The sequence below is a fragment of the Lissotriton helveticus genome, chromosome 1_1 (assembly GCF_964261635.1).
Source record: "Lissotriton helveticus chromosome 1_1, aLisHel1.1, whole genome shotgun sequence".
NCBI lineage: Eukaryota > Metazoa > Chordata > Amphibia > Caudata > Salamandridae > Lissotriton > Lissotriton helveticus.
In genome coordinates this window covers 1,346,352,294-1,346,376,683 of record NC_136057.1, presented here as the reverse complement: position 1 = coordinate 1,346,376,683, position 24,390 = coordinate 1,346,352,294, and the positions used below count along the sequence as shown (strand labels likewise).

At 45.0% G+C, this 24,390-nt stretch overlaps 1 protein-coding gene across 5 annotated transcripts in view; it reads right to left on the bottom strand.

The window, feature by feature from the left end:
- The window catches only part of LOC144823977 (uncharacterized), a 136,526-nt gene that overhangs the window by 103,943 nt on the left and 8,193 nt on the right, over positions 1-24,390 (bottom strand). For 4 of the 5 annotated variants that reach the window (XM_078682958.1, XM_078682972.1, XM_078682966.1 and 1 more), the window contains exon 3: positions 3,605-3,715. In XM_078682958.1, coding sequence (XP_078539084.1) covers positions 3,605-3,715 — 111 coding nt within the window. Of the gene's footprint in view, positions 1-3,604; positions 3,716-22,480; positions 22,584-24,390 lie in introns of all 5 variants that reach the window. The other variant, XM_078682992.1, reaches the window with a different exon arrangement.

The following is a 24,390-nucleotide window of genomic DNA, read 5'->3' as shown; positions in this document are numbered from 1 at the left end:
TTCCATCCCCTATTACTTTGTCCCCAAGCTAGTCAGGTACCCGGTGCCCCAGAACTGGTTTAGAGAATGACCACAGTGGAGGGGTTGCTCATTTTCCTGGCCATACCACTGGATGGGCACAGGATAAGAAATATTTTATCACCTTTTTTTCGGCACTAAATTAGAATTTCTCCCACTCAGAGCTTTTCTGGAAAAGATCTTGTCCAGCGGGTATTCGAACATTTGAGGCCCTCTTTGGCCACAGACTGCTGCTTTGCCCCGCTGAGGATTTTTTACTTCAATTTCAGAAACTAAATTCAGAGGTAGAACTTTTCAACAGGAAGAACCTTGTCCCTGTATCCGACTCACACTCTGTCACAGTCAGCTTCAAAGCACAACACGATGACCATGGTTGGCACTTAATCCTTTTTGGCAATATTTTGAACCTTAAACTTTAAAAATTCATAACTCTTGTTCAACTAAATGGATTTTTGTTGTTTTGGTATAATTTTATTTATTAAATTGACTCTATTTTCCTAAATTGGTTTAGTATATTTCTTGTATTGTGTTTTGACTTTGTTACTGTTTGAGTACTGCATAAATACTTTATACAATGACTCTAAGTTAAGTTTGTCTGATTAGTGCCATAGCTATAAGGCGTTGAGCTCAAGTTAATTTAGTGACTTTATGTCAAGGACTGTTGTTATTATTTGAAGTGGGCTGTTGCCTCCTTCAACTGATAACCCAATTTCTCACAATTTAGTTAGTTTTTTTAAATGGAAAGTTCCCCTCCATAGTTATATCCAGGAAGCCCACTAAACAGCAAGCTCACTGCACCCCAGATAGTGTTAGAAAGTTCATACATAGCTATTATGATTGTAAATCCCCGAGTGTGGGAAGTATGAAGTATTCTAAAAGGCCTAAAATCAGGCTCTCTATGGAGGCCATTTTCGAAGTGGCACAATCATGTAGTCTATCATGAGAGCTGTGGTGCCCACTTTAACCACCACCTTCATGCTTTATTTAGGGTTGGATAGGTACTTGAGTTGTTGAAGTGAAACACTGTGAACTTGTTGTGGAAACAAAATGAATGCAACCCCCTCTAAGATGGTCTATGTTCAGCCAATTACATTGATGTCCATGGTGGCCTAAATACTGGAAAGGTATCTAGAAAATATTGGTGAACAACCCAAACCCAAAGTTTTAGCTTGATTGGTCTCAGGCAGGCTTCAGGCCAAATCACAAAACAGAATCAGCTCTATTGCCTATGTTGGACAAAAAGAGTAACATCGAGGACATGGGTGCCGCAGCTTATGCGGGCCGTCTTTTGTTCCTCTCTGCTGCCTTTAATACAATTAATAATATGATATTGACATTGGACATGACTGGAATGGCTGCTTCTCTTCCCCCTTTCATCTCGAATTGTATGGAGTCCCACAACAGTGAGCAATATCTGTCATTCTATGTAATAATTAGCTCAAGCCCCTCAGTTCTCTGTTTAGATTATTAGGCCTTCCCTTACAAGACTCAAGCCATCATATGTTTCGAACCAAATTGTACAAATATAGCCACACACAGACTTAAATGAGCGTCTACACGTGGCTAGCTTTGGATGACCAATCCTTTTTGAAACAGTGCAGATAAGACAGAAGTGTGCACCATTGTTAATGGACATCTGACCTGGTCTCCTAAGGTCTGAACCAAGTCAATGAGGACCAAACCAAAGCTCTAAACCTTAGTTTTGTAGTGGATGGAAAGTTCTCCCGGGACACAGATTAAAGTACTAACTGTTCCCTTAAGCTTAGAATACAACAAAAGATCCATAGTACTCCTGTGGCTCTGCAATGGTTGTGGGACTGTGTTTTTTTATGACTAGACTATGGGACTGAATTATACTTAGGTCTGCTCTCAGAATAAACTGCAAAAACTAAAAATTCTAACGCATGAAGTGTGACAGGTCAAAGAGACACGACAAAGAACCAGCAGCATTATCCCTCCATTGGTTGCAGGTGAGGCAGTTTAGGTTGTTATGTATGTTTCATCAGGCCATTTCTTACACTGGTCATTGACTTCTAGAAAAGATCTTGAACATCTACTCTTCAGGTAGCGGTCTGTGGTTTATCCATTAATGGCAGCTGATTGTTGATCTTTTTAAAACAGCTTGTCAAGAATGCAGGTTTCTTTGGGTGCTTGTGAAACTATTTTACAAAGGTGTAAATAATTTCTAACTGGAGCTATATTTCTATTATTTACGGCACATAGGGGACATCCATAAATCATAGCCCGCAACCAGGGATCCTTCATAAATGTGTTTGGGTTAAAAGAACTATCCTATGTTTTTCACACTGCCTCTAAACGAATGCTCAATTAAAAATGATTAAGCATTTCACAAGTTCTTGAAATGCTTACCTTTTCTGTTTAGAATTCTGTTAGACTTTGTATTTTGTGTTATGAAGCCAATAAGTGTTTACAGCACATTAAATACCCTTGTTCATTAATACAATTCACATTTTTTGGGTACAAAATATATTCTCATCAAGAATTGGAGTAAATAGTGACAGGCCTGCAAAATGCTTGTTGATCCTCACAAAGATAACATCAAGACCAGACACAGAATATCAGACACCACTCCTAAAAATATCACCTGAAAGGGCGAGGGTACTGAACTGTGGAAGAAATAAGCTTCTGCCTCCATTTTAAAAGAGAGAATACAAGTACTGATGTGATAATGCATGTAATATTTATTAATGTTATGTGACTGAAATCTGCAGGCAAACTTCAGCTGGGATTTTTCTACATATTTTCGAGTGGCGGCAAAGCTTTGTAAATCCAAAATAAAAAAATATAAAACATGATTGGTTATTGTATCAATAAGTGGATTTATGTCTGAGGACAGGGTACAGATGTATTTGTTTATGGCTGTGATTCACATGGAATACTAGACAGGGTAATACTAAGAGACTAATAGAAAAGTCAAGGAAGGAAACCCTTTACACAACTATTGTAGTCTACCTGAAGAATATCAAAATGATCATTGAGAGGAATGAATCAGTGAGTAATAGAGGATGTTGGAGAGCCCAACATCCTCAGTTTCCTGTAGACACTTGCTTCCTCTCTGTGGCAGGTTACACTATCAGAAGGTCTGTGTGAGCTAAACAGGCTCATCTATGACTTCAGGAGGAGTACTGGAGGTAGAAAAAGGAAAAGGCGGTATCCTGGTTTCCCCACCCCCTTTCAGCATCCAACGTTATCCTTTGGTTTGATGGGGAGGATCCTTTTCACTACTCTCCTTTCTCAGCTAGTTTCTCCTGTTTTTTTCTTGGTTACCTCATTCATGGTCTTTTCTGTAAGCATCTATTGTACCTCTCTCTGCCTTCCCTGGAAAAGTCTTCGAATTTTCCTCCATGGCTATCATAAACGTTCATCCTTCAGTGGGTGTTTCTAACTTTCCTACTGAGTACTCGCTCCTAGGGACACTGCAAGCCTACATGTATCTATTCATGATGGATGGACGAGTGGAGAGAGGGGGTAAGGGCCAGAGAGAGAGAAGGGCAGTAAGAAAAAGAGAGAGGAATTATGTAGACTAAGCATCGCTGTCAAGTCAAAGCAGGTTACTCTTACTCACTTGGGGAATGTGTAATACTGTATATACTCTTTGATGGCTGACTGTCCATGGGGCACAGCTCTTCTTTTCCTTTCGTTCTTATCAGATAAACCGTGTTGGCAATAAGAGGACCTGTTATGAAAAGGAAGTAACAATTATTCTACAAGTACTGCAATGTGGCATGAAGTGAGATTACAGAAACAAACTTGCAAAACTACCAGAGGTGTCAAATTTGTGCACATAACACCTTGTTTGACCCCGCTTTAGAGGGCTAAAGGGCAGAGAGTGGCTACTGGGCCCCAACAGATTTGATTGTGGTTGCGTGCCACTGGTGTGGTGCTGTGAAGTGTGACTTATAAATAAAGATCCTTAGAATGATGAGTTGAGTTAAATAAATCCTTTGAAGTTTATTATTAAGACATGCAGCAAGATACGGGAGCACGTCTGCATCCAATGAAGACCAACAGCTCAATGGCCTATATAAACAGTTAACATTCAATGCTCAAGTTACATCACGAGCGATGCACTTTTGAAGAGAAACATTCTCTTTAAAAGTGCGCGCCATAGAACATAACTACATCACAAGATAGGCGACATAGAAGAAATACTAACACTAACTTGTACTCTACATCTTCTCCCTCCTTTACATAAATAAATAATAATAAAAGTTAAAATAAGCTTAAGATAAATAATAATCTTTAAAACGAGAGGGAAAAGGACAATTCCTATGAATCCTTGGAGAAAGGGTTGAACAAGCATTAGAGGTGCAAGGAGTAATGCAAGCATTAGAGGTGCTAGGAGTAATGCAAGCATTAGAAGTACTGGGTGAAATCTGAGAATCAACACTAGATTCAATATCCTGACCAGAACTAACATCAGGTGCACTAGATTCAACATCTAGTACAGAACTAACATCAGATGTACAGACATTTTGAGAAGTAAACAAACAATTATCATCTGAAGATGTACCTAGAGGAAAATAAGCAGAAGAAGAAACATCATCAACATATTTAGTTGTACAAATCTTCTTTGCTTGCTCAGGAGTAAGCTTTACAATTACTCGTTTATTCCACCACCCTTTCCTGTGAAGAAAAAGAGACCCTTTTGAAACTTTTAAGACCTGAGTGGGTAAAGAAAATTTTGACATGCCTTTCATAACTTTACCATGAAATGTTATCATTACCCAATCTCCAACTTCAAAATCCTGTTTGGATGAAACAATTTTGGAATTAAAGTTCTTTTTTTGGATAATTTGTTTGGATGATACATTCTCTTTAATGACACCCCTATCATGACAAGCCAAGCAAAAATTGTCTTTAATTTTAAGATCTTTAATCCAGGATGGGCAAATGTTCCCCTTCGGATTACGTTTCTTTAGTAGCCTAAAAGGAGAAATACCTGTGGTGCAATGCGGAGTGACCAAATAAGACCATAACTTCCTTCTAAGAAATTCCTCCACATCCACATTAGAGGCAGTGGCAGACTGTATACCCTCTTAAAAGAATTTGTTCATCCTTTCTATTAAACCATTCGAGGAAGGCGAGTAAAGAGCCACCCTCAAGTGTTTAATATCATGAAACTTGAAAAAAATTTCAATCATAGATGAACAAAAATGAGAACCATTGTCGCTAACAATTTCCTAGGTGGACCTTCAGAGAGAAATATATTTTTTCAAAACTGAACTACAGTCACAGAATTAGGATTTTCGCAAAAATCAATTCACACCATTTAGAATGATAATCAATCAATAAAATGATATATCGTTTGTTAATGGGTAAAACAACAAATGGCCCTGAAAAATCAATTGCTAATTTATGCCAGGCCTCCTCTGGCAAAGGAACCGTATGCAAAGGCAATTGAGGAACTTTCCAATGTTTGTCCGATACCAAACACGTGGAACAATGATCAATCCAGAATGTAACGTCACCCTTTGTTTTTACCTGCCGCTGTTGCTGCTATCCACAAGGACTCCAAACCCTTTTGAAGAGAAACATTCTCTTCAAAAGTGCGCGCCATAGAACATAACTACATCACAAGATAGGCGACATAGAAGCGAAGAGATCCAGCGAAGATCTCCACCACTCAAACTTGGCTCAAACACCTAACTGCACTCAATGTCCAACCCACCATCGTGGATTCAGCAAAATCTCTAGGCATAACCCTCGACACCAATCTCAACATACAGCAACACATCAACAAGGCAACTAAGGGAGCGAATTTCCAAATCAATACCCTGAGGAAACTCAAACCATTCCTCCCAGCCAATGACTTCCAAACCGCAGTACAAGCACTAGTCATCCCTCGAATAGAATATGGCAGCGTCGCCCTCTGCGGACTCCCGCTAACTACTACCGCACCCCTAAGAGCTTATCTAAACGCTGCAGCGAGGCTCATTACTGGATCAAAAAAACACTCTCATATTTCCCCTGACTTGAAATCCCTGAACTGGCTGCCTTTTGAAGCCAGAATACATCTGAAAATCGCCTGCATGACTCACAAGGCGGTACACCTGAACTCTCCCGGCTACCTCTCTCAGAAGTTGACAATCTCTGGCGGCGCTAGAAACACGAGAGGCACAAACAATCTTCTGCTGAAACCACGTAGATTCCGGAAGGAAAAAACATATAAACGCTCCTTCTCAGGAATGGCACCCAGAATCTGGAACTCACTCCCCCCCGAAACTAGGCTCATCTCTTCCACTACAATCTTTAAGAAAGAAGTAAAAGCTATCCTTATGGCAAAATACACCTGAACTGTTACTTAGGTCTCCTTAAGAATAGGCACCGATCTGTATTACTTGTTTGACCCTGTTGCATATTTTTAATACTTGTATGATTGATTTACTGATTTACATGATTGGTTTTGCCCTCACTCATTTGTACTGTTTGCTCCTCTGATTTATTTGTTTTGAATATGTTCCCTCATGTACCCTTTCTGTGTAAAGCGCTCTGATATCTGCAACGATCTTGTCCGCGCTATATAAAACTTTCAAAATAAATAAATAAATAAAATAGAAGAAATACTAACACTAACTTGTACTCTACAGGTGCCCGTCCTACCAGGGCTCTGCAAACCTCTTTATAGACCCTCCCTCAGCGACCCTGTCTGTGTGGCCAGTTCCCCTAGTAGTTATGACAAATGCATGAATTGGTCACCGGTGCAGCTTTGACCATCCACACACGTCAAATGTGTTTGTTTTGTTTCATGGTTCTTGCCCCTTTTGTGGTAGTGTGTGAAGCAGTACTGCGTTGTGCTGACACTGGAGCATACGTATAAACAAAAAGGAATCCACAAGGTTGGGTTTGGTGATCCCTACAGTGGTGGGGAGCAACCAGTGTTGTTTAAATACCCCTCACACACCAAAAGGCCCCTTGGTGTCATGCTTCATCATCGGGGTCTTCGCAAACCTCTACGGAATGCGGCGTGCTACGACTCACGACTACGCAGGAGCACTAACATGTGAACTATGTGTTGGTGTGTGTGGGTAAAATAGTGTGAGTGGTGAGGTGAGTGAAAAAATTAAAATTAAAAAATACCTGGCTCGTGGGTTTCCAAACAACTTTATTCAGTCCCCGGCTGGTATCATTAAAAAGTGCTAGGGAGGTAGTCTTGTCTATTAAGGGTAAGACTAACTCACAAGTGCGTCGTCGACATGTTTCGGAGTTAAAAAACTCCTTCTTCAGGACAAGGATATGCACTAACTATCCTCACCTTACTCACATGGGTGTAAATATAAAAGTGTGCTCTACAAAAATAAGTCTAGGTGAAATGTACCTATCTGTTTTATTTATTTAAGTTCGTTGCGCCCAATTGGCGAAAATACTGAACCTGTGAAGGAACAAAAAGGTCACAGTAAACCAAAATGTAGGAAAATGGTGTAATTACACAACAGGGTAAAAAAGGAACCAGATGTGGTCCAGGAACCCTAGGAATTAAAAACACAGACAAACAAATAGACAGGGACACACATGGATTGTCTCTTGAAAATCATCATCAGGTGTTATACTCTGGAAAAAATGAAAGGCATGCTCTAAGTAAAATTGTAGCTTACTTAAGAAAATGGGTCTAATAACCTCATGAGCCAGGTGCGTAGTGTTGGGGGTCTCCTGTCCTGCCCACTTTGGCAACCTATAGGGTGTTTAAGCAATCAGGCTATTAGGATCAAAGATGGTACATCCAGACCCAAGAAGGAGAAACACCTTTCACGTACACACACACTCACGGTTACAGCAGTGCCTGCTTGGCTTCTTCCCCTCAACGCGGCTCCGACGGAATGTCGGTTCTGTGAGAGGTTGCCTAATTTATATTGTCCTCGTGACAGGTTAATTGCCCCCTGATTGAAAAAGGAAATGCCCAATGACAGGGGTCTGTTTGAAAAGGAGCAGAGATGGGTCTTTCGTTTGGGCTCAGATACTATTGGGTTGAATGACTCCATCCCATGGAGCCAATTACGTTAAAACATCTATCTGATATAATCTAAGAATTACCTCAGCCTAGCGCTTATTGCGCTTTTCCCAGCAAACTCACTACGAGTTTGGTTCTATCTACCTCCCTAATTGTCACCTTCATTTTCCTTCTTCCTTTTTATTCTAGAAATTAAACCAAACCAAATCAAATTAAATCAAACATAATAGACTAGAATTTGTATAAGGAGAGTCTATTGACCCTGAGTCCATTGGAACTAATGGTTACAACTATCCACGCATGCGCAAACCATTCCCATTGGGAAGGCCGGGCACCTCCGCAGACACTACCGTTCCGCGCAGGCGCCGACGGGTAGCGTTATCCCTCTGTGCATGCCCCATTTGCCCGCAGCGCTTCTTAACTGAAGCAGCATCCATCTACAACTATCCGCGCATGCGCTAACCATTCCCTTTGGAAAGGCCGGGCACCTCCGCAGCTACTACCGTTCGGCGCAGGCGCCGACGGTTAGCGTTATCCCTCTGCTCATGCCCCGTTTTGCCCGTGGACGCGCCCAGTCAACACGCGCAGTACCGGGAAAACTCAATGGCCACATCCATCTTTGGGCATTTCCTTTTTCAATCAGGGGGCAATTAACCTGTCACGAGGACAATATAAATTAGGCAACCTCTCACAGAACCGACATTCCGTCGGAGCCGCGTTGAGGGGAAGAAGCCAAGCAGGCACTGCTGTAACCGTGAGTGTGTGTGTACGTGAAAGGTGTTTCTCCTTCTTGGGTCTGGATGTACCATCTTTGATCCTAATAGCCTGATTGCTTAAACACCCTATAGGTTGCCAAAGTGGGCAGGACAGGAGACCCCCAACACTACGCACCTGGCTCATGAGGTTATTAGACCCATTTTCTTAAGTAAGCTACAATTTTACTTAGAGCATGCCTTTCATTTTTTCCAGAGTATAACACCTGATGATGATTTTCAAGAGACAATCCATGTGTGTCCCTGTCTATTTGTTTGTCTGTGTTTTTAATTCCTAGGGTTCCTGGACCACATCTGGTTCCTTTTTTACCCTGTTGTGTATTTACACCATTTTCCTACATTTTGGTTTACTGTGACCTTTTTGTTCCTTCACAGGTTCAGTATTTTCGCCAATTGGGCGCAACGAACTTAAATACATAAAACAGATAGGTACATTTCACCTAGACTTATTTTTGTAGAGCACACTTTTATATTTACGCCCATGTGAGTAAGGTGAGGATAGTTAGTGCATATCCTTGTCCTGAAGAAGGAGTTTTTTAACTCCGAAACATGTCGACGACGCACTTGTGAGTTAGTCTTACCCTTAATAGACAAGACTACCTCCCTAGCACTTTTTAATGATACCAGCCGGGGACTGAATAAAGTTGTTTGGAAACCCACGAGCCAGGTATTTTTTAATTTTAATTTTTTCACTCACCTCACCACTCACACTATTTTACCCACACACACCAACACATAGTTCACATGTTAGTGCTCCTGCGTAGTCGTGAGTCGTAGCACGCCGCATTCCGTAGAGGTTTGCGAAGACCCCGATGATGAAGCATGACACCAAGGGGCCTTTTGGTGTGTGAGGGGTATTTAAACAACACTGGTTGCTCCCCACCACTGTAGGGATCACCAAACCCAACCTTGTGGATTCCTTTTTGTTTATACATACCTCTAGGGGAGACAGAATCCACTTCTCCTCTCCCTCCCCCCTTTGTTTATTATACAGACACTGGAGCATAACCAGCAGCCATTCCTTGTCATGGGCAGGTTCACAGCAAGTAAGGACAGTCTTAGGTCTGTTGAACCAGTTGCAGTCGTGTCTCCGAGCATACAGCCGCCCTGCTCCAACTCCGTGGAAAAGCGGCCCTGGAGCATGGAGCGAAGATGTAGCTAGAGCGGTGGTGGCTTTGGTTATCTGCAAAGCAGGTCTGAGCTCTCAATCGGGCCTACTGCCGATGCAACCCTGGTAAGACCAGCGTCGTCCTCATGGCAGGTGCAACCTTGATTGGGCCAATACAGTTAGTTACAGCCCCAGTCGAGCTGATATCAATACAGCAGGTGTGGAACGACTGGGCCTTTTAAGACAGCTGTATACCTTACTGGGCTGATGTTTTCAACATGGTAGATGCAGTCCAATTTTGGCATTAACTGGGATTTGTAACTTCAATCATGCCAATGTCAACATGGCAGATGCAGTCCCAACTGAGCGGCTAGGATCAACATGGCCGAGGCAGTTTTCACGGGGCCACAACAGTAAGTTGCATAAAGTGGTTCCCTGCAGGAACCAGGCTGGCGAAACCGTTTGCCGCATGACTTATTCTTAGCTTGCTGTCACTTAGCCAGATTCCTCCAGATGGCCGACACGCTGGGCTTCTCCTCCTGGACAGTCTCTCCTGCTGCAGAGTCAGGCAGACTCCTTCCCTCTCTCAGCAGGCAGGTAGGATTCCAGGCATTGTGGCAGACCCTCAGCTGCTTCAGCAAAATGTGCAGACTTCCAGTAAGGCCCAGGCACCTCAGGGGGACTGGCTACTAGGCAGACACCAGCCCTGGTAACAAAGTACTCTGGACTACACCTCCCTTCTCTGGCCTAGAAGTACTTAGAACTGGACCTAAATGGGATGGTTTGAGTCCTAAATGTGTACACAACTTTCATGACAGGAATGCCGATTATTTGTCTCATACTTCAGAACTAACTGTTTTGGGGTGGCTTTCTTACAAGTGTCCATCTCAGAATGATCTCCTGACAAAGCCTTTGTCTAGAGTGTTGCTTCTCACAACGGGGAGCACGGGCTATCTCCAGACTGGAGCAACCAACAACACATTCAAAATGAAGCATGAGGTTTCTGCACTTACCTGTAATCAGCCTCATAGAGGAAGTCAGCACTGATAGACAAAAGGACAAACTGGACCTAATAATGTCCTCAGCTAATACAACAAAAACTGCAGTCCTACCATCAACCAAATGACAGTGCTCAGGAACAGCTAATCAGTAGCCTCTTGTTTACAGAAGTCTTTGTGGAATTTCTGAAGGTAGCACTTTTTTCATGCCCCTCGCTTCAGAGTCTGGTTTTCCACCTTCCAATCTCAGTAATGCAGACAAAACATTGCCACTGTCCTCGGAAAGTGTTCTCAGCCTCAATCTTGGACTGTGCTACGCCAGGGGCATCCATAATGGATCCAGCACACCTCAGCATTCAGGCTTACTTATACAGAACCCTCCTACTGAACGTCCTACACATACACAACACACTCACTTGGCATACACAATGGAAGGCTTCGGAAAGTTCTGGGCTCACACATGGCAATGAAACCTTACCTAAAAAAGCCTGTAGGCCACACTCTCAGTGATCTAGGTAAAAAGGCCTACCACGCTATCAATCTCTAAAAAAAAGTTGATATTAATCCACCACCACTTTATGCGCCTTACATAGGACAGGGACAGTAGTCCTGTATCAAAGGCAAGTCCAGGACCTCACACTGTCAGGGCAAAGCCTCTGCACACACGCTAAGATTAACTTGATGCTAGCTCCAAGACAAAAAGTAAGGATAACAGATATGCATGCAGTTGGCAACTCAGGACAGACCATGCAGGAGAGACATTTCTGTCCAACAGACACCTCTCCCAGGTCTGACAATCCGGATGCACACTCCACCTGAAAAAGTCTAGTCATTGGATGAGAAAAACCGTCAGGAAAGTCAATCTGCATGATTATGATTCATTAAAACTTTAGATTCCACCGTAGAATCTAGGCCTTTTAACGAGAGAATATCTGAGCATTCTAAGATTCTCACTTTTTTATGCATTATGACTGGTCTACAAACTTGGCACCCAACAAGTAAGGATGGAACCTCCTCAAAGCCAACACTATGGCCAAGTATTTTTTCACAATAGTCCCCCAGTTCTATTTCCTGGGAAGTACTCTGCAACTGAGAAAGGTCACTGGACGCGCTCTATCCTTGTTAGCAAATGAGCCAACACTGCTCAAACTTATCTGAGACGTCGGTCTCTATAAAGAAGGAATCAATCGGTATACTTAGGGGCCTTCCGTACAGGTGCCTTGCATAATGTTAGCCTCATGTCTTTAAAAGACTTCTGGCAGTCATCTTCTTGTGCTGTTTCTATGATATCAGGACTGTCAAAGGCCTAGGCGTGTCCCTTGATGTGAGCATTATCCTGGACCTGTCCTGCAGGGGTGCACTTAGAGTGCTCTAATTTGCGACAGGGAAATTCTGTCCCCATCATGGGTTCAAGCATGTAGCATGGTGGTGGAAGCATGCAGTATTTTACCAGTCCTAGTATGGCCGGACCTTTTTATCTGTTACAGTCGTGTAAAGTGCTGCTACTACAGGTGAACCTGGATCCTTGCACTATTATACTGCACAGATGTGTGTTTGCCTGGTTGCACACATTGTGAATGTCTGAATGAACCAAAGTGAAGTAAGCCTGCAGGTTCCATTTTGGAAGCCCCTAACTTGTTCGTATGCGCAAAAAGGAGATGAGTTTACTTTCCCGGATAGTGAAAATATATGGCTGACATCCCGGAGTCTGGAAGATGTGGACTTAAACAGATTGAGGAAAGAGGAGACACCCTTCCTTTAGAAATTCAATGAGGTCTTTTTGCAGCAGAAGCTTATAATTAGTATCCTGAGCATCAGCATTTAGTGGATAGTGGGAGTAATGGGTGGGACTGCAGTGTGAAGGGTACTTTAAAAAAAAGATAGCCTTTTGTCTTTCATCCTGATCACTATTAGGCCAGCCTGTTGATAAGTCAGGTGCAGAATTCTCACAGCTCTTTATCCTTCTATTGTGGGTGTTCCAGTCTGAAGACAATCCTGGTGAGAGGAACATCACTATAGATCAGAAGCTCCCAAACTTTTAGAACCATGACCAATTTTTAAGCATGACAAACTTTAGTGTCCCACCTTCTTTTCATGTACGTGAGAAGGAGTGATTTTTTTAATGTAACTAAAGCATCATATGGTAGCACATTGCCATTTAGACATTACATTTTCAATTGAAATGGACACTAACTTTACAAAGACATACAGCTTTACTGATACAAGTATATAGCCTACAGCACTCAAATGATAATGTGTGTAAATGGGGTTTCTGTGAATATTTTTAATTTGTGCATCACCAAGTAAAGTGGCTTTGTCTTGAGCCTATTAAAATCAGCTCCAGTACCCTTCAGAGTTACAAAAAAGACTGTTTTGTTGTGAGTTGCAAAAAACAATCTCCTTTCACTTTCAGTCAGAGAAAGAAAAGTAAACACCAATCCCATGTAAAAGGATAAGCAGTAGTGTCATAAGACATAGCTCGACATTTGGCCTCTGTGGTTGAAACACCACAAATGTGACAATATAAACACATAATTTAGGCCCTGGTAAATAAATCAGTAAAGATTGCATCTCTTGTAGAAGACAAAGCTGCCCTCAGTAGGAGGGCCCACGGCTGGTTCGTAATTCAGAGTTACTTGGCAACAAAGCCCCAATCATACTTAGGAACAGGTTTTTCGAGAATCACAAAAGAAAGGTTCTTGCTTCTGAGGCTGGGAATTCTACCCGCAAAAGGCCACCTTCCACCGTGGAAACGCACACACACTTCAAACCATTGTAGATTGTGCGGAGACCTTAAAGAAGACGTAATGCACCTATTATGCATCTGCAATGGCTGGGGAGCGGAACGAAGACAGCTTTTAGAGCCGCTCCTGATCGCTAGCCAGGTTCGATCATGCAGGGAGGCGGTAAAGGCTTGTTTTGTGGGCAGCCACATGCGGATGGCCTGTAGTCTTGTCCGGTTCATGAGTGCAGCAAATGCAAAGTTAAGCCTGGAAGCACTCCAATAAACTGGTCTTCAGCCCAAGCCCATTGGTTTATGAGAGGAGTACAACTACATTGACCTTAAGGACCTCGTCCGGCAACTCTGTCTATTGCCATGGTCCCTACGCTCTCCTGCAGCCACCTCGGGCCGGCAGCTAGCTCAGCGACATAACATTTTCATACCCATTTTTTTCACGGGGCGTAACGACCCAGGAGAGCTAGCGTCACGACGAACTACATTCCGGTACCGGCAAAATTGGCTGTCTGCCGTCCAGTAACATTTCAAAACATCTTCACGATCCAATTTTTTACAATTAACTTCAAAGGAATTGGGACTACACAGGTGCCCCCTCTGATTAGCACTATGTCTAATGTTGTAGTTCGCCCCATCTGATCCCCCTCTGGCTGTCTCGCACACTAGTTTTTATTCTCTTGCAATTTTATGGAACTACTGTACATTTGCAATTTTTAGCATTATTTAATGAAGTTGTTTTTTGATCACATGTTTTACTTGTTTGGAAATGTTTTAACTAATCATGCAATAAAGCGATTATTATTATTACTCATAATTTAAAGGCATCTTTATTTAGTGCTGGAACTTTCCCGACTCACCAAAAATCTGCTCTTGAATGAAACACAGTTTGAGAAACACTGCTCTAGACAAAGGCTGATTGTGGAACACAGTCTGAGAAGCATAAATTAAAGAAGAAATTAACCAAACTGATTCTGGAAGTAAAGAAATTATACATTATCTGTATGCTATAACTCAAAAAGAGTGGGAGCTGTTGACTCACTTGTTGTTCTAGTTCCAATTTATCTCTGATCAAGGAAGGGTTGCTCCACAGAGTACCCAGAGGACTACAGTGCAACCACAGCTGGTGCCTGTTTGATCAGCTAGCCTCCCACAGGTGAGTTAAACTCGCCTGTAGTCTGATTTGGAGGAAGAGCTGGAGCACCTAGAGAATCCTGTCTGGAATAAGAGGGAATGTGTAAGTCAACCCTTCAGGAGGAGCTGATTACTGGCGTGGGCAAGAGCAGTTGCCCCTGAAGGAGCATCAAAGTGAGGCTGGCTTTGCCTCCGTTACCTTTACTAAATTGTACAATTCATGGCACAGCTGAAATGTGCCAGAACGGATTTCCCTATCTACTCTGCTGTCACAAGGGTGGCACTTGCCCTATGTGTGCCCAAGCAGTCTGTGCTGCTGAAGAAGAGACTTGAGGTTAAGGTGTGGCACTGCCCAAGTGTGCAAAAAACACAGTTGATGGACAGAATGTAGAACAATGTCATACATTCACCCCAGTACAAGGATCTGGGCCTAAATCCATCGTTTTTTTGCACTCCACACCACCCTGGGTTAGACACTGGCTATATGCAAATCAGCTCTGACCCTGTGCCTCATGGGAACAGTCCAGTCCGAACTACCAAGCCATGTCTTTCCCAGACCGGAATCAAGCATCCAAGGACCGGTTTCTGGCTATCAGCCTTCATCAGCCTGGATAGCTTGACTCCAGTGGTGTGGAGAGCCTGGGACTCACGTCTGAGCATACCCAGCCCACTCGGGGTGAAAATTGCAAAAAACACAGTTGATGGACAGAATGTAGAACAATGTCATACATTCACCCCAGTACAAGGATCTGGGCCTAAATCCATAGTTTTTTTGCACTCCATACCACCCTGGGTTAGACACTGGCTATATGCAAATCAGCTCTGACCCTGTGCCTCATGGGAACAGTCCAGTCCGAACTACCAAGCCATGTCTTTCCCAGACCGGAATCAAGCATCCAAGGACCGGTTTCTGGCTATCAGCCTTCATCAGCCTGGATAGCTTGACTCCAGTGGTGTGGAGAGCCTGGGACTCACGTCTGAGCATACCCAGCCCACTCGGGGTGAAAATTGCAAAAAACACAGTTGATGGACAGAATGTAGAACAATGTCATACATTCACCCCAGTACAAGGATCTGGGCCTAAATCCATCGTTTTTTTGCACTCCACACCACCCTGGGTTAGACACTGGCTATATACAAATCAGCTCTGACCCTGTGCCTCATGGGAACAGTCCAGTCCGAACTACCAAGCCATGTCTTTCTCAGACCGGAATCAAGCATCCAAGGACCGGTTTCTGGCTATCAGCCTTCATCAGCCTGGATAGCTTGACTCCAGTGGTGTGGAGAGCCTGGGACTCACGTCTGAGCATACCCAGCCCACTCGGGGTGAAAATTGCAAAAAACACAGTTGATGGACAGAATGTAGAACAATGTCATACATTCACCCCAGTACAAGGATCTGGGCCTAAATCCATCGTTTTTCTGCACTCCACACCACCCTGGGTTAGACACTGACTATATGCAAATCAGCTCTGACCCTGTGCCTCATGGGAACAGTCCAGTCCGAACTACCAAGCCATGTCTTTCCCAGACCGGAATCAAGCATCCAAGGACCGGTTTCTGGCTATCAGCCTTCATCAGCCTGGATAGCTTGACTCCAGTGGTGTGGAGAGCCTGGGACTCACGTCTGAGCATACCCAGCCCACTCGGGGTGAAAATTGCAAAAAACACAGTTGATGGACAGAATGTAGAACAATGTCATACATTCACCCCAGTACAAGGATCTGGGTCTAAATCCATCGTTTTTTTGCACTCCACACCACCCTGGGTTAGACACTGGCTATATGCAAATCAGCTCTGACCCTGTGCCTCATGGGAACAGTCCAGTCCGAACTACCAAGCCATGTCTTTCCCAGACCGGAATCAAGCATCCAAGGACCGGTTTCTGGCTATCAGCCTTCATCGGCCTGGATAGCTTGACTCCAGTGGTGTGGAGAGCCTGGGACTCACGTCTGAGCATACCCAGCCCACTCGGGGTGAAAATTGCAAAAAACACAGTTGATGGACAGAATGTAGAACAATGTCATACATTCACCCCAGTACAAGGATCTGGGCCTAAATCCATCGTTTTTTTGCACTCCACACCACCCTGGGTTAGACACTGGCTATATGCAAATCAGCTCTGACCCTGTGCCTCATGGGAACAGTCCAGTCCGAACTACCAAGCCATGTCTTTCCCAGACCGGAATCAAGCATCCAAGGACCGGTTTCTGGCTATCAGCCTTCATCAGCCTGGATAGCTTGACTCCAGTGGTGTGGAGAGCCTGGGACTCACGTCTGAGCATACCCAGCCCACTCGGGGTGAAAATTGCAAAAAACACAGTTGATGGACAGAATGTAGAACAATGTCATACATTCACCCCAGTACAAGGATCTGGGCCTAAATCCATCGTTTTTTTGCACTTCACACCACCCTGGGTTAGACACTGGCTATATACAAATCAGCTCTGACCCTGTGCCTCATGGGAACAGTCCAGTCCGAACTACCAAGCCATGTCTTTCTCAGACCAGAATCAAGCATCCAAGGACCGGTTTCTGGCTATCAGCCTTCATCAGCCTGGATAGCTTGACTCCAGTGGTGTGGAGAGCCTGGGACTCACGTCGGAGCATACCCAGCCCACTCGGGGTGAAAATTGCAAAAAACACAGTTGATGGACAGAATGTAGAACAATGTCATACATTCACCCCAGTACAAGGATCTGGGCCTAAATCCATCGTTTTTTTGCACTCCACACCACCCTGGGTTAGACGCTGGCTATATGCAAATCAGCTCTGACCCTGAGTCCCAGGCTCTCCACACCACTGGAGTCAAGCTATCCAGGCTGATGAAGGCTGATAGCCACAAACCGGTCCTTGGATGCTTGATTCCGGTCTGGGAAAGACATGGCTTGGTAGTTCGGACTGGACTGTTCCCATGAGGCGCAGGGTCAGAGCTGATTTGCATATAGCCAGTGTCTAACCCAGGGTGGTGTGGAGTGCAAAACAACGATGGATTTAGGCCCAGATCCTTGTACTGGGGTGAATGTATGACATTGTTCTACATTCTGTCCATCAACTGTCTTTTTTGCAATTTTCACCCCGAGTGGGCTGGGTATGCTCAGACGTGAGTCCCAGGCTCTCCACACCACTGGAGTCAAGCTATCCAGGCTGATGAAGGCTGATAGCCAGAAACCGGTCCTTGGATGCTTGATTCCGGTCTGGGAAAGACATGGCTTGGTAGTTCGGACTGGACTGTTCCCATGAGGCGCAGGGTCAGAGCTGATTTGCATATAGCCAGTGTCTAACCCAGGGTGGTGTGGAGTGCAAAACAACAATGGATTTAGGCCCAGATCCTTGTACTGGGGTGAATGTATGACATTGTTCTACATTCTGTCCATCAACTGTCTTTTTTGCAATTTTCACCCCGAGTGGGCTGGGTATGCTCAGACGTGAGTCCCAGGCTCTCCACACCACTGGAGTCAAGCTATCCAGGCTGATGAAGGCTGATAGCCAGAAACCGGTCCTTGGATGCTTGATTCCGGTCTGGGAAAGACATGGCTTGGTAGTTCGGACTGGACTGTTCCCATGAGGCGCAGGGTCAGAGCTGATTTGCATATAGCCAGTGTCTAACCCAGGGTGGTGTGGAGTGCAAAACAACGATGGATTTAGGCCCAGATCCTTGTACTGGGGTGAATGTATGACATTGTTCTACATTCTGTCCATCAACTGTCTTTTTTGCAATTTTCACCCCGAGTGGGCTGGGTATGCTCAGACGTGAGTCCCAGGCTCTCCACACCACTGGAGTCAAGCTATCCAGGCTGATGAAGGCTGATAGCCAGAAACCGGTCCTTGGATGCTTGATTCCGGTCTGGGAAAGACATGGCTTGGTAGTTCGGACTGGACTGTTCCCATGAGGCGCAGGGTCAGAGCTGATTTGCATATAGCCAGTGTCTAACCCAGGGTGGTGTGGAGTGCAAAACAACGATGGAATTAGGCCCAGATCCTTGTACTGGGGTGAATGTATGACATTGTTCTACATTCTGTCCAACTGTCTTTTTTGCAATTTTCACCCCGAGTGGGCTGGGTATGCTTAGACGTGAGTCCCAGGCTCTCCACACCACTGGAGTCAAGCTATCCAGGCCGATGAAGGCTGATAGCCAGAAACCGGTCCTTGGATGCTTGATTCCGGTCTGGGAAAGACATGGCTTGGTAGTTCGGACTGGACTGTTCCCATGAGGCGCAGGGTCAGAGCTGATTTGCATATAGCCAGTGTCTAACCCAGGGTGGTGTGGAGTGCAAAACAACGATGGAATTAGGCCCAGATCCTTGTACTGGGGTGAATGTATGACATTGTTCTACATTCTGTCCATCAACTGTCTTTTTTGCAATTTTCACCCCGAGTGGGCTGGGTATGCTCAGAGGTGAGTCCCAGGCTCTCCACACCACTGGAGTCAAGCTATCCAGGCTGATGAAGGCTGATAGCCAGAAACCGGTCCTTGGATGCTTGATTCCGGTCTGGGAAAGACATGGCTTGGTAGTTCGGACTGGACTGTTCCCATGAGGCGCAGGGTCAGAGCTGATTTGCATATAGCCAGTGTCTAACCCAGGGTGGTGTGGAGTGCAAAACAACGATGGATTTAGGCCCAGATCCTTGTACTGGGGTGAATGTATGACATTGTTCTACATTCTGTCCATCAACTGTCTTTTTTGCAATTTTCACCCCGAGTGGGCTGGGTATGCTCAGAGGTGAGTCCCAGGCTCTCCACACCACTGGAGTCAAGCTATCCAGGCTGATGAAGGCTGATAGCCAGAAACCGGTCCTTGGATGCTTGATTCCGGTCTGGGAAAGACATGGCTTGGTAGTTCGGACTGGACTGTTCCCATGAGGCGCAGGGTCAGAGCTGATTTGCATATAGCCAGTGTCCAACCCAGGGTGGTGTGGAGTGCAAAACAACGATGGATTTAGGCCCAGATCCTTGTACTGGGGTGAATGTATGACATTGTTCTACATTCTGTCCATCAACTGTCTTTTTTGCAATTTTCACCCCGAGTGGGCTGGGTATGCTCAGAGGTGAGTCCCAGGCTCTCCACACCACTGGAGTCAAGCTATCCAGGCTGATGAAGGCTGATAGCCAGAAACCGGTCCTTGGATGCTTGATTCCGGTCTGGGAAAGACATGGCTTGGTAGTTCGGACTGGACTGTTCCCATGAGGCGCAGGGTCAGAGCTGATTTGCATATAGCCAGTGTCTAACCCAGGGTGGTGTGGAGTGCAAAACAACGATGGATTTAGGCCCAGATCCTTGTACTGGGGTGAATGTATGACATTGTTCTACATTCTGTCCATCAACTGTCTTTTTTGCAATTTTCACCCCGAGTGGGCTGGGTATGCTCAGACGTGAGTCCCAGGCTCTCCACACCACTGGAGTCAAGCTATCCAGGCTGATGAAGGCTGATAGCCAGAAACCGGTCCTTGGATGCTTGATTCCGGTCTGGGAAAGACATGGCTTGGTAGTTCGGACTGGACTGTTCCCATGAGGCGCAGGGTCAGAGCTGATTTGCATATAGCCAGTGTCTAACCCAGGGTGGTGTGGAGTGCAAAACAACGATGGATTTAGGCCCAGATCCTTGTACTGGGGTGAATGTATGACATTGTTCTACATTCTGTCCATCAACTGTCTTTTTTGCAATTTTCACCCCGAGTGGGCTGGGTTTGCTCAGACGTGAGTCCCAGGCTCTCCACACCACTGGAGTCAAGCTATCCAGGCTGATGAAGGCTGATAGCCAGAAACCGGTCCTTGGATGCTTGATTCCGGTCTGGGAAAGACATGGCTTGGTAGTTCGGACTGGACTGTTCCCATGAGGCGCAGGGTCAGAGCTGATTTGCATATAGCCAGTGTCTAACCCAGGGTGGTGTGGAGTGCAAAACAACTATGGATTTAGGCCCAGATCCTTGTACTGGGGTGAATGTATGACATTGTTCTACATTCTGTCCAACTGTCTTTTTTGCAATTTTCACCCCGAGTGGGCTGGGTATGCTCAGACGTGAGTCCCAGGCTCTCCACACCACTGGAGTCAAGCTATCCAGGCTGATGAAGGCTGATAGCCAGAAACCGGTCCTTGGATGCTTGATTCCGGTCTGGGAAAGACATGGCTTGGTAGTTCGGACTGGACTGTTCCCATGAGGCGCAGGGTCAGAGCTGATTTGCATATAGCCAGTGTCTAACCCAGGGTGGTGTGGAGTGCAAAACAACGATGGATTTAGGCCCAGATCCTTGTACTGGGGTGAATGTATGACATTGTTCTACATTCTGTCCATCAACTGTCTTTTTTGCAATTTTCACTGCCCAAGTGTGGCCACATGGACTTTTGTAGAGAATAACCGAGTGACACTTGCCTGACATATGACCAAGCGGACTATGCTGCTAGAAGTGAAACTGCTGCCTGCAGGCACATTCCCACTGTGTGCCCAAATGACTATACATCTGGCTGAGGTACTGAATGGAAGTGCACCCGACTGGATTACACTGCCACCTTTGAACTGAAGTGCTTTGATGCAACCCAACTGTTGTCCCTTGACCTACGATAGTAAGTGGACTGCACTGCCACCTAGACGCAGGGGAGGATGGATCAGCAGAATCACTGACTTCCGAGACAGTCGAGGAGGAAGGATACCATGCAACAATGTTCGGCCCTATCTCCAGCTTATTCTGTGGACCTGGAAGAGGGCCACCAACTGATGATGCCAGCAGCTGGTCCTGACTCTGACGTGTGGTCCGATGTACTAACCACTGGTGCGTCTTCCCACTAAGCAGGAGGACCGGGCCTGAAGTGTGGGAAGCCAGAGCAAGACCTACTGCGAGCAGGAAAAGTTGATGAGAGAACCGTTGAGAGACTAAGTTCCTGCTGTTGCCTACCAGATCGGAGATGAGGAGAACTCCAGAGCACCCAATGAATTAAGGCTGGTGGAGTGGGGAGGAGAGAGGGCATACTCACTTCGAAGTAGTAGCCCGGCATCAGAGACTACGAGTAACTGATACCTTTTTACAGTGTCGAGTTTTATTGTGTATTATAGTGCTTCTCTTTTGCACAGATAACCTTTGGGCAGGGCAATCAAGTTATTATGCTGCTGAGCTTCTCCTTAGTGCTGAGTTTATTGTACCCACATACTAACCTCCCTGAGAAGCCTGCAACTGCACACCTTTATTACCACTTATAGTAAAATGTTGAAGGGGTTGTACATGGTGCAATTTGCAGAACAATAGTGGGACCCCACATTATCAGAGACAAATGACCACAGCCCCCACAGCTGGAAACCAGTAGCCCCTGCTTGCCCCATGTCCACTCGAATAGTTTCTGAAAATAAATATGCAGCAAGCGGTGTGAGATCGTACAAAAACCAGTGCCATCTTGCATCAACAGAACAATAAGTTAAACCTTCACACTTCAAAGTCTACACACCAAAGCGTCAGATTCAAGTTTGGGATGAGAAGAACTTGACACCCTATTCCTTGATCAGTTGGGGATCTATGCATGGGTAGAAGATGGGACCTCCCAGTAACGAGGTCTCCAGGAACACTAGGATTAAGCAAGAGGAGAAGGTCAGAGAGTTTGAGTTGAAGAAGTTGAGATTAGCTCACCTGGAATAAGAAGAAAGGAGAAGGGAAAGACAGTAAGAATGGGATGGGGGTTGGGAGCACACTGCCTCACAGTCCCAGCACAGTTCGCCCTTTGCATCCTGGTAAATGCAGTACACAGTTCAAACTTACTTCAAAATTAACTGGAGTTTTTCACCAAAGTTGATGCACATTGCTGTATATCTCTAGACACGTGTTTCTGGGTTGAGCCCGTCTTCAGTAGAGAGCAGCAATACTAGAGAGCAAAGAAAAATCATCTGGGGTTGCTGGAAATGCTGTCAAATTTCACTCAGGTCACAGTTCCACTCACAGGCACACAGGTGCATCTCCAAAGCTCGTCAGCTTGCTGGCTCAAGGGAGCCTTTTAAACAGAATGGGGGTTGGGAGCACACTGCCTCACAGTCCCAGCACAGTTCGCCCCTTTGCATCCTGGTAAATGCAGTACACAGTTCAAACGTACTTCAAAATTAACTGGAGTTTTTCACCAAAGTTGATGCAGACATTGTTGTATATCTCCAGACACGTGTTTCTGGGTTGAGCCTGTCTTCAGTAGAGAGCAGCAGTATTAGAGAGCAAAGAAAAATCATCTGGGGTTGCTGGAAATGCTGCCAAATTTCTCTCAGGTCACAGTACCACCCACAGGCACACAGGTGCATCTCCAAAGCTCGTCAGCTTGCTGGCTCAAGGGAGCCTTTTAAACAGAATGGGGGTTGGGAGCACACTGCCTCACAGTCCCAGCACAGTTCGCCCCTTTGCATCCTGGTAAATGCAGTACACAGTTCAAACTTACTTCACAATTAACTGGAGTTTTTCACCAAAGTTGATGCAGACATTGCTGTATACCTCTAGACACGTGTTTCTGGGTTGAGCCCGTCTTCAGTAGAGAGCAGAAGTATTAGAGAGCAAAGAAAAATCATCCTGGGTTTCCCAGAATGCCAGGGGCGAACCTTGCCTGAGAGGTCAGCGGTGTGCTCCCACATCCTGTTGTCGACAGTAAGAATGGGCTCGCAAGGAAAGAAAGCAGGAGCATGAGGAGCGGAAAGGGAGGAAATGGAAAAAGAATTGGAGAGAGAGAGGATAGATTTAGAGAAAAACGCAGGAAGGCAGCCAAGACAGCTATATTTGAGAAAAACGATTACATTTCCAAATTTTCACTAGTTCCTGCCAATGATCCAAAAGAGCTTGTGCACATATGTGTAGAGGTACACGATATTTTGAAATGTTTTTTGAGTTTTTTTTAGATTGCTTGTAAAGTTTAGGCTTTGAATGATGTGTCTATAGCAACAACATTATTGTGTCACTTGCATATAGAAGGGACCGCAGTCATTGTAAGGATGCTGGTTGCTAAGCAAATAATTTATGAGTGGATGAAAGAGACTCTAATTAGGAGGCTAAGTACCTGCAGAGGTTTAAAGACGGTAAGCAAACAGTTGGTGTGTCATTTATTACTTGGATTCAGGAAGCATTATGTTACTGGAATGAGTGGGTGAGAGGGATGGAGGCCCATGACTTTCATTGCCTTAACAAAAGGATGGTGAAAGAGAGACTCTGGGAGGAGTGCTCTACCACACTTAGGCAATACCTGTCCGATCTATCTAGAGAAACTTGCAATGTTGGCTGACAAGTGGTTAGAAAACAGTCTTAACAAAGAGCTGGAGCAGCATGGCACTAAGCCAAAGGGGGAGAAGAACTCGCCACAAATTAGTTACAGACTACAGGGTACGGACTAGGGCATTTCCCAAGGTTCCAAAGTAGAACAGAAAAAGAACAGATTTTGGGTTCCGAGTCAGGAACAACAGAAGGAAAAGCAAAGGAAGGAAAAGAGAAGAAATTAAGGGTCTTCTGTGCCCAGAGTGATAACTTGCTTTAAGTGTCACAAGAAGAGGCACTACAAGAGAGACTGTCAAGTGAAAGACCCTATAGAAGTTTCACCTATCATAGCTGGTTTTTTGGGGGAAGGGACTCGAGAGCGCCCTGTTGCACTTAACCTAGTGGCTATGTACATTTGGGAAAGAAACCCTCATCTTTTGAAGCTCACTTAG